The following is a 14885-nucleotide window of genomic DNA, read 5'->3' on the forward strand; positions in this document are numbered from 1 at the left end:
CGCTATGCTAATTTTGTAGGCTAAGCTGTTAGCGTGCTAAATAAAGAATGAACTTATCAAATAAGGAAAATGAAATTCTTAATATGACCATTTTAGCTATGTAATTTAAAAGATGTTTGTTATGATTAAGACTAACAATGTATTTCTAATCAGGCACTGAATAAAGCATGCTAACCAGCCAACTCCTGAAAATTGTAAATTGCAAATGGAAATAGGACATGAATTTACAATGGACTACAAAAACATTCTCATTTCTTAGGGTCCACCACCTGCCACTGACACACATACAATATCCAGGCTAACTGCATAATGCGCAACGTATCAGAGACGCTGTAATATACAGCCCTTGTGTACATGCACTTATCGCCGATTATACTTCATATATGAGTGACACAAACCCTCCTCGTCTCATCTGAAGCAGCCTGTAGCTTGCTGATTAAAAAGGTCAACATGACATTTCCCTGGTGCTCAACATCCAGCCCCCTTCTGCTTCCCTGAGCAGCACACATGAACGCCCCAGCAACTTGTCGGTTTTTCAGGCGTATGTTACATGCGCTCTAAAAATAAAGATGTCGTGATCTATCAGATGCATATTATTGACTCTTGTCAGCTGATACATGTTTAAATCGGGAGATAAAAAAAGAAATCTGCTTCTCAAAAATGACCAAATTCTCAATGTTATCTGAGTTTTCCCATATGCTGGGGCAAAATAGAGGGTGGAAGGATGAGGCACAGCAGCCCCTGTTCGCCCTCCCGTTTCATAGTTAACATGGTGTAGGGCATGGTGTATAATTAGTGAGAGCAATTAGAATAGAGAGAGAGAGAGAGAAGCCTTCTACTGTTATTCCCACAGGCCTGCTCGCACTCTGAAGTGACAAGTGTGATAATCATATTTTCAAATGTATTTTGATGAATGCTAGTATGTGCTTTTGGAACAAGACTCAGTAGAGAGAGAGAGGAAAAAAATAACAAATTTGTTCCAACTCATGCAGCTGCATGAGTACTGAACCTTTGATCATGTAAATTTGTATTGTGAATTAATGAGCACAACAGTTGTTGTTTTTTTCAAAACCTGGTGTGGTACCTAGATGTTTAGCATTTTTACAACAACATAAGTAGTTAATGTATCCTTCAGGGACTAGACCATTTTAGTATGTATACTCAATGAGTTAAGAAAAAATATTCAAGATGGTGGAGGACAGAAACGCAGAATATAAATACAGTTTATGTATATTTTACTTAACATACTAATAAAAATAGTTCAGTCAAATTAAAATACATTATTTGTACTGTATGATGTATGAAGTTTTTGTGCGTATAAAGTGATGTTGTTAGCTTGGCAACATTTGCTAATACCAAACTGTGGGCTAGTGGAGAGCTGTGTTTTTCATGTAAGGAGCACTATTTGTAACAAAAAAAGTTTGTCATTAAGAGTTGCTGTCTGTGTAGTGTATACACCTAGATATCACACTATAGAGACACTATATCCCACTATAGAGATTGTGTTTGTTCCCCGAACTAGAAAATACAAAAAACGTCCAAACCAATTTAAGAGTATTCCAAATCAGATTTTAATTTGTTAGGATGTTGTCTGAGGGGTCGTTTACACATAACACAGAGCTTTTCCTGTTGCTTTTCTATGTAAACGTGCTAGCTGGATGTGTTTAACCATTGTGTTTGAATCTTTTGCATCATCTTACAAATGGCACAGCGTTCTAAAAACAAATTAAAATTAAAAAGTTCAACTGCAAAAAACTGCCCATCATTTTGTTTTTATTAAATGCAAAAAGTGCATTCTACATGACTCAACCCTTAGGGGCCTTTCACACAGAAACATTTTTGCATGGCGTTGAAAAAAAAAATGGCACTCAACTTAAAATCAGTTAAACTTTTTAAAAATGTGTCTCAAGACCTTGTGTGTGTTTTTTATTCCACTGCCCTGCATCATGCATTTCATGGATTTAAACATGAAAACTGTACGAGGAGCCCCTTAGAATGTACTATATTTTCATATGTACAGTAGACACATGGTGAGGTACAGATCTTATGTGTCTGTGTATTGTAGGACCAAATGTTGTGTGATATTGAGAGATCAGTTTGATATTTTTCTTCAGTAGATGGTGAATATGTAGGATGCTGGATATTGTATGTGTAGGAGTTTATTCCCAAGCGGTTCCGTAATGTGTGCGAGTACTCGCCTGTTGAAATCCAGAGCCTTGAAATTCCAAGGGCACACGCTTCCTAGATGATTAGCGTGGTTCACGCTAGCAATCGCCAACAAAAAGCTTGACAGGTTTTTTCAGAGATAGGTACTTTCCATAGCAATTTAAAAGAAAATGTACTGCAGATTAATGAGTCAAACAGACATGTTGGAACACCGTTGAGAATTTAAAGAAAATTATTGGGAACATGGCATTAAAATCAAATTATCATCAGTAACCATATCTAATGATACTAATATATATTGCTGCTTAGAAAGGGAGATTTCAGAATTTTTCAGTGAAAATCTAATCTGTATTTTTATCCTTTTTTAAAGTATCACTATTAGCTTAGCAACATGCTAACAAACCAAACCCAACTAAAATCAACTGTGGCCAATGTAGCTCACTAGGCTTTGGAACCAGGCTATAGAGAGTGGAAATGAGCAAACACATTTTTTTTTCTGTTTTATTCAGTTTATTTCTGTAACTGCATGTCATTATTCATAATTCAAAACTCCCTGTTGATGCATTCAAAAACAATACAGTATCTTCACACATATCAAGAGCAACAATTAAAAACCTGTACATCTGTGTTCAAGGTGTCCCCTCATGGACTGCTATTTACACACTCCGCATCTTCCCTGCAGAGGACGCCACTAAAATAACAGCTACTCGAGGTCTCGCTTCAGACCCGGCAGGTAAAAGTCTGCAACACACTGCTGCCTGCTTCCTCATTCTCTATACTTGAGAGTGCTGTCTACACTAAGTCAAAATGAAGGAGAGGACTCTTATGCTATAAAGGAAGTACAACCTTTACACAGGAGCTGAAAGAATAATTGTTTAGCCCCATCTGAACACTTGAAACTGTTTTAAATGCATTCCGCTGGCTTGCGAGTGGTGACCGTCATATGCACTGAATGGGGGAAAGCAAAACAGTGACTGCAGCCAGCCAGTTGGAGAATCAGCACCAATGGAGATTAAGAGATCATAAGAATTCAGACCGGGCGGCTGCCTCAGAGAGGTTCTCTACTGGTGCAGCGGTTACTTCCTTTATACGACAATATGTCCTCTGCTTTCATTATCGTGGGCCAAGCTGTCTGGCACACAGGGGTGTCAAAAGCATTGAGAAATTATGCTGAAGTATGGTTTACAGTATCTAGTAAAAAACTTTCTTGAGTGGAAGTACAAAAGTTTGCACATGTAATTGTACTTAGTATTTAAAAGTAAATTTCTTAGCTCTAGAAATAGACGAGGCATGAAAGCGAGATGAAATCACAAGACAGTGGAGATTTTCTCATTTAAGTAAGTTTGTGGTACAAACTGTGCAGAACAACTCATTTAATTATAATTGCCTCAATGTTCTGGCAATAAGACTCTAAGACACAGAATTTAGAATTATAATTTTTTTAAACCAGCCTGAAATTGTGACATTGTTAAATTAATTGTTAAAGGGGACACTGGATGCAGCCAGTTTGTTATGGGTTGTCTGAGTCTGAAGCTGTGTCATCCAGCGAGCTATTTCAATTTGAGGCCGGTTTCTATTAGATAGCTAGCTATCTGAGCTATCAATTTTTCAAAAACGCTTTAGAAAACTGATTCGGGCCGACTAGCAAAACAAACTTGTAACCAATCAGCAGTAAGGGGTGTGTCTACTCATGATGTGGAGGAGAGAGCGTTCAGTGCACAGGACGGACATTAGCCGAGCCGAGCGACAGAAAAGACCCTTTTGGGGTAGGGGGGTGTTTGTTTTGGTGATTTTTTCAGCTATTTCTGGCTACCAGAAATCGCTTACCCCACCTTTAAGACCACCTCTGAGCCATATACAGAGTCCAAGGCAGCAATTCACACGTCTTGTGTCGATACGCCCCACGGAAGAGATGGGTGGGGTGAGCAGTAGCTCATTATCACTTAGAGAAATGCACCGAAACGAGTCGCTGTGAACAGACCTGTTTTTGATAAGGTAAAAAAGGTGTTGTTTTACACAACCATTGAAGAATGTTACAGACATTTCATGAAGACCCTAAAGAATCATACCAACTTGTGGAATATAGGCATCCAATATTCCCTTTATAATAAGCCTAAATTGATGATATAGTTGTTTGACATGTGAGTACAGTTGTTAATAGCAATGTTATTTTGGAATTATTTTTTATCCTTAATTATTATTTATTGTATAATTTATATTTATTTCAGTTTTAGTTTTAGTAATTTTAGTACATATACTTATTTTATTTCAGTTAGTTGCCAAGGCAATATTAAAAAATATATTTTTTTAAAGTTTAAATTTTTCCTCTATTATTTTTTAGTTTATTTCAGTTAATAAAAACATTTTTTAAACAGTTTTAGTTAATAACAACACTGGTTTATAAACTGATCACCAACTGTTTTCTCCCTTCAGTCGTATTAGTCTTCAACAATGCGTATATAATATAAATAATACATTTTACACAACACATTTCAACTTTCAGGTTTTTATCATGATGGCCAGTGAAATAATGTACTTTTTAAATAATTAAATTGTACAGAGTAATAAAAAAATAAGATTTTTCTTACAAATGTAATTCTGTAAATATTCAGTTTTATTTAATACTTATAGTAATGAAGTACAATCACTCAAGTACTTTACACCCCTGCTGCCTCCTATCCTATATTTCTAGAATATAGATATAAAACATGCCCTTTTCTTTCCTCTTTACAAATAAAATTGTTCTTGTTCTGTACAATGGCTGACTCCTTACAAGGCCAATATAGCAAATTCAAGTTGAAAATTCAAAGCTGAAACACTCCGTTTGTGTTTTGACATTTTAAAAGCGTCAAACTCACGAGGGCCAAACGCCCATCTGGATTTCTCTCGGTAGAGGGAAAGAATATGACATCATTGATTAGCATTTAAATGGCACATTTGCACTGATAGGAACCTTGCAGACATTATTATAAAAAAAACATTGCATCATTGAATTCATATATCGGTTGGCTCAGAGTATGGCTCGTCCTTGAGACTGTATACATCTCTGACTACTGAACATCTACGGGTCTAAACTGTCTCCAGTACAAGGAAACCTATATGGGGCGGGACAAATGTTCAGTGGGCATGCTAATTGTTATTTTTGTGGACTACATACTTGTGGTCTTTTTGTCTCTAAATCTTGCTTTTAATGTTGTTGAAGACATCATGAAGAGGAATATAAAAGAGGGCCACAGTGGGCACTAGGGCAATCAAGCTGTCAGATCAGATTCCACAATTTGAATAATTTGAAACCGGCAAGATGTTCTATAAAACATTGCGATTGGCCTCCTGGGCTGTGGAATACAGCATCATGCCATGGGGACATTTGATTTCATTGTAAGGGCCAGTGCTTTTAAAACTAGTATACTCACTACAGACATGCAACATAGGATTCTAAGAATCATTTTATATATCAAGCTTCTCGTCAAGCCAGTGGGCACCTCAGTTTAAAATACTGCATGTGTCTCAGGATAACTCGACAGTGCTGTATATTTCTGATATGTGAGACGTTGGGGCAATCGAGAATACAGTTTACAAAAAAAAAAATTGTGTACAATAAGCTTGTTTTGTCATAAGACCTGCTACAGTAAGGGAAATGCTACAGATTGAATGTTTTGGAAAACAAACTAAATCGTCCCCTTCACAAAAATAAACCCAAACTAAACATTTAGAAGGCTCATCCCAGTTTCTGTACAGCACGTGCTGATGCCCATGGGATAATCAGGTACAAAGTCAACAACAATACCCAGGCTGGTTGGGGATTCTGAGAGCAGTGAACTTCAGATGACACCTCAGATGTACAGCTGAACGCTGTGTAATACTCGTGTATAAGCCCTGATTTAAAGTTAACACTTAAGATCGTTGTATCACTTTTCCGAATTGCAAATTGCTAAATGCTTACAAGGCTGCGTATGGCAACAGAACTCGCACGTGATCTTCTATGTAAGCATTTGTTCATATGTTACAGCACAGTAAAGATCTCCAGTGATAAATTAAAACACATTGGATTCTATTTTTAAAATCTGCAGGATAAAATTCTGACTTATAATACTGTTCTTTAGAATATTGAAATTCATATAAATCTACTTGATAAAATGCTATAGGCTAGTATTAAAAAAAATCAAATGTATGTATATAGGGATGCATTTCATTCTAATTAATTTATCACAGATGATTTTACTGTGCATATTTCTATCACTCAGCTTTTCGATGAGATTGCCTAGAACTTTGCTTGGTATGACACAGAACAGAAAGAGATAGCACTTATTGCTCAGACAGTTCTGAGGTAAAGATCAATGCATAAGCTGGTGGTACAGCATGTCTGATTATCATCGGATCTCCTTTAAATTTTCGGTTTTTATTCACCAACCTGCCTGTGTATTTTAACAGTACACAAAAATTACGAATCTCATATATTAGGTAGAAAAATCCTACCGCAATTTTTGATCAGTAAGTCTTACAAAATGCATAGAAGACCTGTATCAAAATGCCCTTTTTTCTTCTTCTTGTTTCTTTTGTTTTTCTTTTTGTCTCCTGAAATTAAGATTCCGCATGATGCTCGATGCTGATTGGTGGAGGGCTTGGGGAAGCCTTCGTTTTCTCATTTTCGCGATTTTTCAGAAATGTCAAGGGCAATGAAATGGGTCTGAAATATTGAATCGGAAAGCATACAAACGCAAAAATAAAGTATCACAATGGAAAAAAAAATTAAAACTTTGGGTCCTGATTTTGAGCTTGAGGGAAGTCTATGTCTCGTATAAATGAATATCGCATGAGGCACTTGTAATGGCTCTTTCACTTTGACTCACTTAGCTGAAGTTTAGCAGAGCGTGTGCAGAATACTTCCCCCAACTCGTGAACCAAGTCTTGAAAAGATATAGATGTTAAAGAGGCAGAACAGTATTGTGTTGCACACTTTCTACTACGCTACGTCTTATGTTCTTTTAGTTGTATTTGTTTCTCTCTTTTTTTTTTGGTAAACACTGGCTAGAGAAGCAGAAGGCACCTGGAGAGGTTTGATACGGCTCACTGCCTTATAATAAAACGTTAGTTGTTTTCTTCCTTCCCCCCCTCTCTCTACAGCAAGACCACTGCACACACAGCAGGGGAGGGGTTACAGTCCAGTCACAAACAGCAAGCAGCTAATAAAATCTCTTAAATCACTTAGTCCTGCTCCTGAAGATCTGTTTTCGATCTAGTTTACTTTCAGATATGTAGCTCTTCGGGGGCACGGCTCAGCAGCCTTAAATTCCTTTTTATAATATAATTTTTGTTGCATTCTTAAGAAAATACATAGAAAATATGCAAAATAAAAAATGATATGAAAAACAGACACATGCTATGAAGGACACCATGAATCATAGACGCATACTAACTGACCTTGCAGCTACTATCATGCTAGCCACACAGTAATGGCAGCATTTGCTCATTTTATCTCCTTGGCCATTGGATGGCGATAAAATCAAGTGTTGATCGGCCTGGATGAAAGACCTATGCGGTATCTGAATGATTCCAATACAACAATTCTAGTATTATATAGATATGGATTTGAGACAGAAAAGGGACGGATGGGATGGTGGTAGTGCATTGAAAACCACAGATATAGAGATAGAGCAGGAGAGGCTGGATGAGAGAGTGTGTGTGTGAGAGAGAAAGTTAAAGAGATAGTTTACCCCCTAAAAAAGTACAAATCTGTCATCATTTAGTAATACTCAATACGTTCCAAACCTGTATGACTATTTTCTTCCATGAAACACAAAAGGAGAAATTTTGAAGAAAAGGATGCAAAAGCATCATTAAAGGATCATGAAAGTGAATATCAATCATAAAATTGGTTCATTTGGCTTAAGAACTAAATTACACTAAAATGTTATTAAAAGTCAATATGATATGTGATAGTATTGTGTGAAGAACAGATCACGATCTCAGTTGTCTGGCACAGTCCACCCAAAAAATAAAATGCTGTCATCATTTTTGGGTGGACTATCCTTTTAAAGTGCAATCACATTGGCGCAATTTTGCAAACAAAAATGGTCTATTGTAAATTGTCAATAGTGTAGCTTTGTATGAACCACAGCTCACACAAAATTCACTTTAACACCAAGCAGGTTTTTGTTGGTAAACGTAGCAAATTCACATGACCAACTGAAGTCGTTGCGAAATTCACATTGGGAAATCTTTCAGTCTTACATGAAATTCCAGATGGTGTGGATTCCTATTAAAATGATGAAAATAGCAAAAATTGCAAAAAATAGCTGAACAATGGTAAATAAGACAGCACCTTTATTCACTAAAATCTAGCTCTCTTTGCAATGTTCATGACATTTCATGAGAGAAGTAGCAAAGATTCATAAATAAATCCTTTTTTTTAATCACTTGATCAGAGTCACAAAAATTGACTTAAGAAGACTTGGAATATAGTTGTATAAAGTTTTTTTTGGTGCTTTTGCATCTTTTTTGAATCTTAAAAGCTTCAGTACCCATTCACTCATGTGAAAAAGTGCAACTACTACAATTCTTATAAATAAATTCTTATAAATAGTCATACTGAATTGGAACGTCATGAGGTTGAGTTTTTAGGTGAACTATCCCTTTAAAGAGATAGCATTAGGACCACAGTCCTCCCTTATTCTGGCTCAGCCTTTTCCCCTCTAAAACCTGAGAGAGTTTGTGAGGGCTGGGGACTAGCCAGGGTCCCGGGGCTGTTGTCGGAGATCCAGGAGCCTGTAGAGGGCTGATGGCATCCAGGGGCCACTGAGTCCCCGAGAATGCGATGCTGGCTGCAGACACACTGACTTCAGAGAAGCTGTCAGCCGATTCTGCGCCTGACCCATCATCATCATTGTCCAAAGGCATGAGGAAGGAGAAAGGTGTGTGCTGTGTGACCTCCATTGTGCTGGTTCTATTGTGATCACTCTTTTCTCTTCTGACACTTCCTCTCTCTTCCTCTCGGTGTGTTGGGAGACCATTCTCTCTCTCTGAACTAACATCCTTCACTTTTCCTCTTCTCTCTCCAATGCTATTACTTTTTTGCCTTCCTCGTCGTTGTTCCTCTTCTCCCTTCCTTCCCCCCCGTGTGTTGTCCTCATCCTCTTCTCTCCATGGCCCCTCTCGGCTCCTCAGCGTGCCGGGTAAACTCCGTGAACGTATCTGTTGCTCTCTCCTTCTTCCTGCCGACCGGGAGCTACCAGCCATACTACCATCCTCCGCCCAGCCCCACTTGCTTTCCTCCGTTCCTCTTCCTCTGCTCCTTCCCCCTGATTCCCTCCTTTCCTTCCCCCTCCTCTCTCTCCTCTCTTGTCCACTGTCATCCACCCATCTGCTGCTCCTCAAAGGAGAGCGATCCACTGTAGCCATACGTGGCTCTTTGGAAAAGAGGGAGGAGGGGGAAACGGCTCCAGCTTCACGGTCTGAGGAGGAGAAAGAGACAGCTGAATGATAAAACATTATCTAAAAAAAAATACAAAACAAGGTGTCAGATAAGGGTTGGATGATGGAGAAGTGGGTGGATGAATGAGAGCACAACCATGTGATGTACTAATAACTGTTCAGATCAGTAAGGGGTTATTCCCTGAAATCTCAGCCTCAGTACAGGTCTGTGATGGAGGCGGTGGGCGAGAAATGTGTTTGCTGCTTTTCTGAGTGCTTGACTAAACTACATTGTCAGTGAAACAATGGCATTAGTGTTACATATATATATATATATATATATATATATATATATACGTACCCACTGTATATATATATATATAAGCAGAATGTTGAAGGGAGTATGACAACTGTGAGATGTCGAAGTGAACATTAAGAAAGACAAAATGACAACCAACAGGAACGAGGAACTGTTACCAACCGCATATTTTCTGTCCGGCCGATGACATAGAAGCAAGGCTCGCCCTGCTTCGAGTTAGTCATACAAAGAGATAAGCTGGAAAGCTCCACTGGACGAGAGTTCAAGAGAGAGAAAGAGAGCGAAAGTATGAAGTAGTGAAAGACAGCAAGAGAAAGAATTAAATAAAGAGAAAAAAAACAATGCAGAGTTGCAAAAAGTACAGGTAAGAAGCTTTAGTCTGACCATGGGGGGCACCAAAGGATGGTGCTTATATCCTGAATGATTTTGGAAAAGCCCTGAATATCTGTCATAACCTTGTTTTTCCACTAAGTTTTCATGGAAGGATGTATCATTTCAACATATGAGCTCCAAATATCCTCTTACCCGCCCATGGCCCTGACTAGAAAAATCTGATATACAGATATAAACCTGGTAACTTTCAGAGGAAAGCAGAACTTTTGTAAAAATATTTCCAGGCATCTGTCGACCATTACTCAGATCAAAACCTAAATTTCTCAAACCCTCTATTCCTATCCATTACTCGGTCTCCCCTCACCATAATCTGGAACGTATCCATTGCCTTTCTTCAGTATAAGGTGTATCCGGGCTCCTCCCTTTCGGATCTGCTCCACGGCCTGGCTGTGTGTCATTCCAGATGTGTTGTCTCCGTTAATCTCCACGAGCTGATCACTCACCTGCAATATGAGTCAGCAAAACCCTCTGTGACTCAGCGTAATGTCAACAACAGAATCTAATCCCAGCATGCCTCAGCATAATCTTCACAGCATGACTCAGTACTACTCCTAGTCACACTTTCAAACATCCCTAACAGAATTAAGCGAAATGTTGTATTCAATGGTGTCCCAATAAAATGAACTTAATGCATGTGTGATAGTGTGTGTAAACTAACCTGTATTTTCTGACTGCGTGAGGCTGGTCCACCCTCCATCAGACCGAGCACATACAGACCCATGTTATACTCGCTTCCACCTCGCAAACTAAAACCAAACCCTGTTGGCCCCCTCTCAAGATCAACGCTATAATACTGGGAATCCTGTCGAGAGAGAGAGAGATAGAGAGACATTTTCATAAGCAACTTTATGTGGTGTAGGGTATGAAATACTGGAAAGTTGCAGATAACATGCTACACTCATGAAGCTTATAGGACCTCATATATTAAATAGTAATTATAATAATAATATGATCACACTGTAGGAGCATTTAAAATAAACAATGTGTTCAAAAATGGTGGCCAGTTACAGAGATGCACTTTCCCTACACATCTGTGTGAATTTGAACCTAAAGTTTTGAGGTTGATAGTAAAATAAAAAGTCTATGGAACAAAATGATTCCACAACCCATTTAAATATATGTGTGCATTTCTGTATGAATGTATGTAGTCTCACTTTTTGCTTGGCACGATGCCCTTTTCTTAACCGACTCTCAGCATCAAAGTCAGGGTACTCAGGCAGATTATTGTCTGAAAAATAATAATAAAAAATAAAAATAAAAAAAGACCACTTATTTAGTGTCTTTACACGAGCACCCTCTTGTGGAAACTGTTGAAAATACACCAAAAGGACTAGCAGAAAGAATATAATAAATAAAATTTAACATCAAAAGTAACATGAATAAAAAATATTTAATTGATTTAATTATGTATTAATTACTACATAAATGTTAATGAATAAATTGTCAATTAATAAATAATATTATTAATAATAAACTTTATTTACAGAAAGTTTCTCAAGGCACTTTACAAAACAAATACCAAAATGTAAGATATACACAATAAAAACAAATATGTATGCATATACACAACAACCATTCAAACGTTTTGAAAGAAATGAATACTTTAATTCAGCATGGATGCAGTAAATTGATCAAAAATGACAGTGAAGAGTTTTACATTTATATATCAAATAAATGCTGTTTATCTTTCGAGCTCTCTATTCATCAAAGAATCCTGAAAAAAATTTATCTGCATATGTATATGCATATTTTAATCAAATTAAGCAGCACAACTGTTTTCAACATTGATTTTCAAAAATAATTTCTAAAGGATCATGTGACACTGAAGACTGGAGTAATGGCTGCTGAAAATACAGCTTTGCCATCACAGGAATAAACAACATTTTAAAATTTTAAATATGTTAAAATAAAAACAGTAATTTTAAATTGTAATACTGCACAATATTATCATTTTTATTGTATTTTTGATCAAATAATTGCAGCTTTGATGAGCATAAGCGATTTCTTTCATAAGACATTAAAAATCTTACCAACCCCAAACTTTTGAATGGTAGTGTATGAACAAACATACCACCATTTAAAAACACACAATATAATTTTAAAAGTGAAATTAAGAGCATAGTACGAGTGCGGTGTGCTTACTAGTGTGAGAGCGTGGTATAATGGTGAGTCTGAGTGTGTTGCCGGCTCTACGCAGTATCTGTGTGAGGTCTCTGTGAGGCAGCGTGACCACTGATCTGCCCTCCACGGCCTCCAGCTGATCCCCCGGCTGGATCTGACCACTGCGTGCTGCTGGGCTCCCCCGTCGCACCGTCACAAACCTGTGAGACACTAGAGACGAGGCTAAAGAGAAAAAAGAGACAGAAAGAAAGAGAGATATTCAACCTCTCTTCCATGCAAATAAAACTACATTTGTTCTACTTTATAATGGGTCACTTCATTTTTTTTTCCATTTGGTAATGCCTGATAAAAGGGGCCCATTTCTAAATGGACTGTATGAATCACTGAATCAAAAGATGGTTATATAGCTGAGAGAACACCGAACAAACTCCTCACTTTCATGTTTACATAACCATGGGACATTCTGGACCACAGAATTCTGTGACCTTACTGCCAATCCTAGAGACAGCCACATGACGATTCATTTCATTACTGAATTGATTATGTGCAAAGTTATGCAAATCTCAAAGCTTCAGCAGTTACATTACAGCACAACTCAGTCCACGCTGAAGCTCTTAAAAGAAACAGTTCACCCAAAAATCTCAATCAGTTTTGAAAGTCATAAGGATGAGCAAATGATTACTTTTTTTTTTTTTTTTGGAGTGAACTATTTCTTCCCACTCAAAAATGAACATTTTTACTTTAATTTCAGAACAATGACTTCATGTTTAATCTGTTCCTCACACAAAACTACCACATTCCTAAAAAAAAAAAAAAGTTCCATAGAAAAGAAAAATTTAAATAACATGAGGGCGAGTAAATAGTGACAAAGTTTTTATTTTTTTGATGAACTGTCTCTTTAAACACTGAATATCGTGTGTTCTGAATTCCATAGGAAAGAATGATTGAAATCCATATCTACCAAGACATAACTAGGACTCACACATCTACATTAAAAGAATACACTGTGTGTGCCATTGTTCATTTAAAAGTTTATTTTGACATGTTCTCCATCACACTAGAGGAAAAAAAAGCATTGTTCCACACATTTTCACATTTCACAAAGGAGTTTCCAAAGCAAAAATCCTCTCAGAAAGAACAAACCTGCTATAACTCACAAGAATAAACTGTTCCACCTGCTAGTTACAAGGTGGAGCCATCTTGACATAGAAATCCTATGCATCAATCATGTTTATTGTACACCTGTGTTTGTTTAATTATCGTCTTCTCCTCAGTGTGTCCTAAGTTTCACTGTTGTTGTCCTTTGATGGGTCTGTACTCACCCTGTGTAGCCTATTGTTTGCCAAAGACGCTTTGAGTATGATGTGTTTTGTTCCACTCCAACCTCGTCTGTCCACATTATTCAGCCTTTCACTCTTGGCCAAACAAGAGGTTGGTTGCCAAGATTGTAATCTCAAAGACCTGCGTACAATTACCCTGAGCGCTTGCCATCATGTTACACAGAGACAGTCAATTAAAGAAAGAAGAGAGAGACATAAAACATCAGACAGCAGACTGAAATACTGCTCTGTTGCCTTAAGCATTCTGCTCCATATACATATTTGTTGGGAGATGGTTCTGCAATGATGTGAGAATGAAAGGCACATAAACACACCAAATTTAGACTGACATGCAAGTTTTCACAAAAGAGAAACAAGACCACCCCCCACCCCCCCAAAAAAAGAAAGAGGCTAAAAGGACACGATTAAGAATAGAAGAAGAGAGAAGCATGTTTTTCCACAGACAAGAGCTGTTATTTATCAAACATGAGCAGAACAAATTTTCCTTAATTTACTTAAATGATTTCTGAATGATCATGTGACACTGAAGACTGGAGTAATGGCTGCTGAAAATTCAGCGTTGCCACTTGGGAATACATTTTTTTTTTTTTTTTGTATTAATATTTCACAATATTAGTGTTTTTAATATATGTTTGATCAAATTAATATAGCCTTTGGTGGGCACAGCTCACAGTTTTGTCAACATTTCCTAATCTAATGGCTCCTCAGCTCCTGTGGCATATCGTTTAGCAGGGAAGCTACAGAGACATTCCCAAACACACTTAGCACTGCCACTGGACAGTATTGGCCAGTGAATTGACCTGTTTGTACTGATTGTGCACTTGTGTGGGGAAAGCGCCAACAGCGCAGAACATGTAAAAATGACAACAGGCCTGAAATAGTTCATGTTAGCCCTTTAAATGGTCCCATATGCAATCTAGGTCAAAGGTGAAAGCTTAGAGCACCTTTTCAAGTGTACAGGCTTGAAGCTGTATGTACAAACCTTTTGTACATCAACATACAGTATGTCAACTGGGATTCTATGCATTTTAGCCTCCCACTTTGTTGAGGGAACTGCAGAACCACAAAGGTGCACAAGCTCTGATTGTATATTAATAGTAAATGAATGACACAAACAAAGGAATAGTGTTTCCCTG

At 37.6% G+C, this 14885-nt stretch overlaps 1 protein-coding gene across 1 annotated transcript in view; it reads right to left on the minus strand.

The window, feature by feature from the left end:
* Positions 1-7940: 7940 nt before the first annotated feature.
* Positions 7941-14885, minus strand: part of LOC107695301 (membrane-associated guanylate kinase, WW and PDZ domain-containing protein 1-like) — a 41032-nt gene continuing 34087 nt past the window's right edge. Inside the window, exons 13-17 of the mRNA XM_016495162.1 lie at positions 12431-12631; positions 11443-11516; positions 10947-11090; positions 10593-10731; positions 7941-9617 (exon numbers count right to left, since the gene is read on the minus strand). Of these exons, the coding sequence (XP_016350648.1) occupies positions 8815-9617; positions 10593-10731; positions 10947-11090; positions 11443-11516; positions 12431-12631 (1361 nt within the window). The 3' untranslated portion in view covers positions 7941-8814. The remainder of the gene's footprint in view (positions 9618-10592; positions 10732-10946; positions 11091-11442; positions 11517-12430; positions 12632-14885) is intronic.

The sequence above is a fragment of the Sinocyclocheilus anshuiensis genome, unplaced genomic scaffold (assembly GCF_001515605.1).
Source record: "Sinocyclocheilus anshuiensis isolate Anshui unplaced genomic scaffold, SAMN03320099.WGS_v1.1 scaffold122, whole genome shotgun sequence".
In the NCBI taxonomy this organism is placed as follows: domain Eukaryota; kingdom Metazoa; phylum Chordata; class Actinopteri; order Cypriniformes; family Cyprinidae; genus Sinocyclocheilus; species Sinocyclocheilus anshuiensis.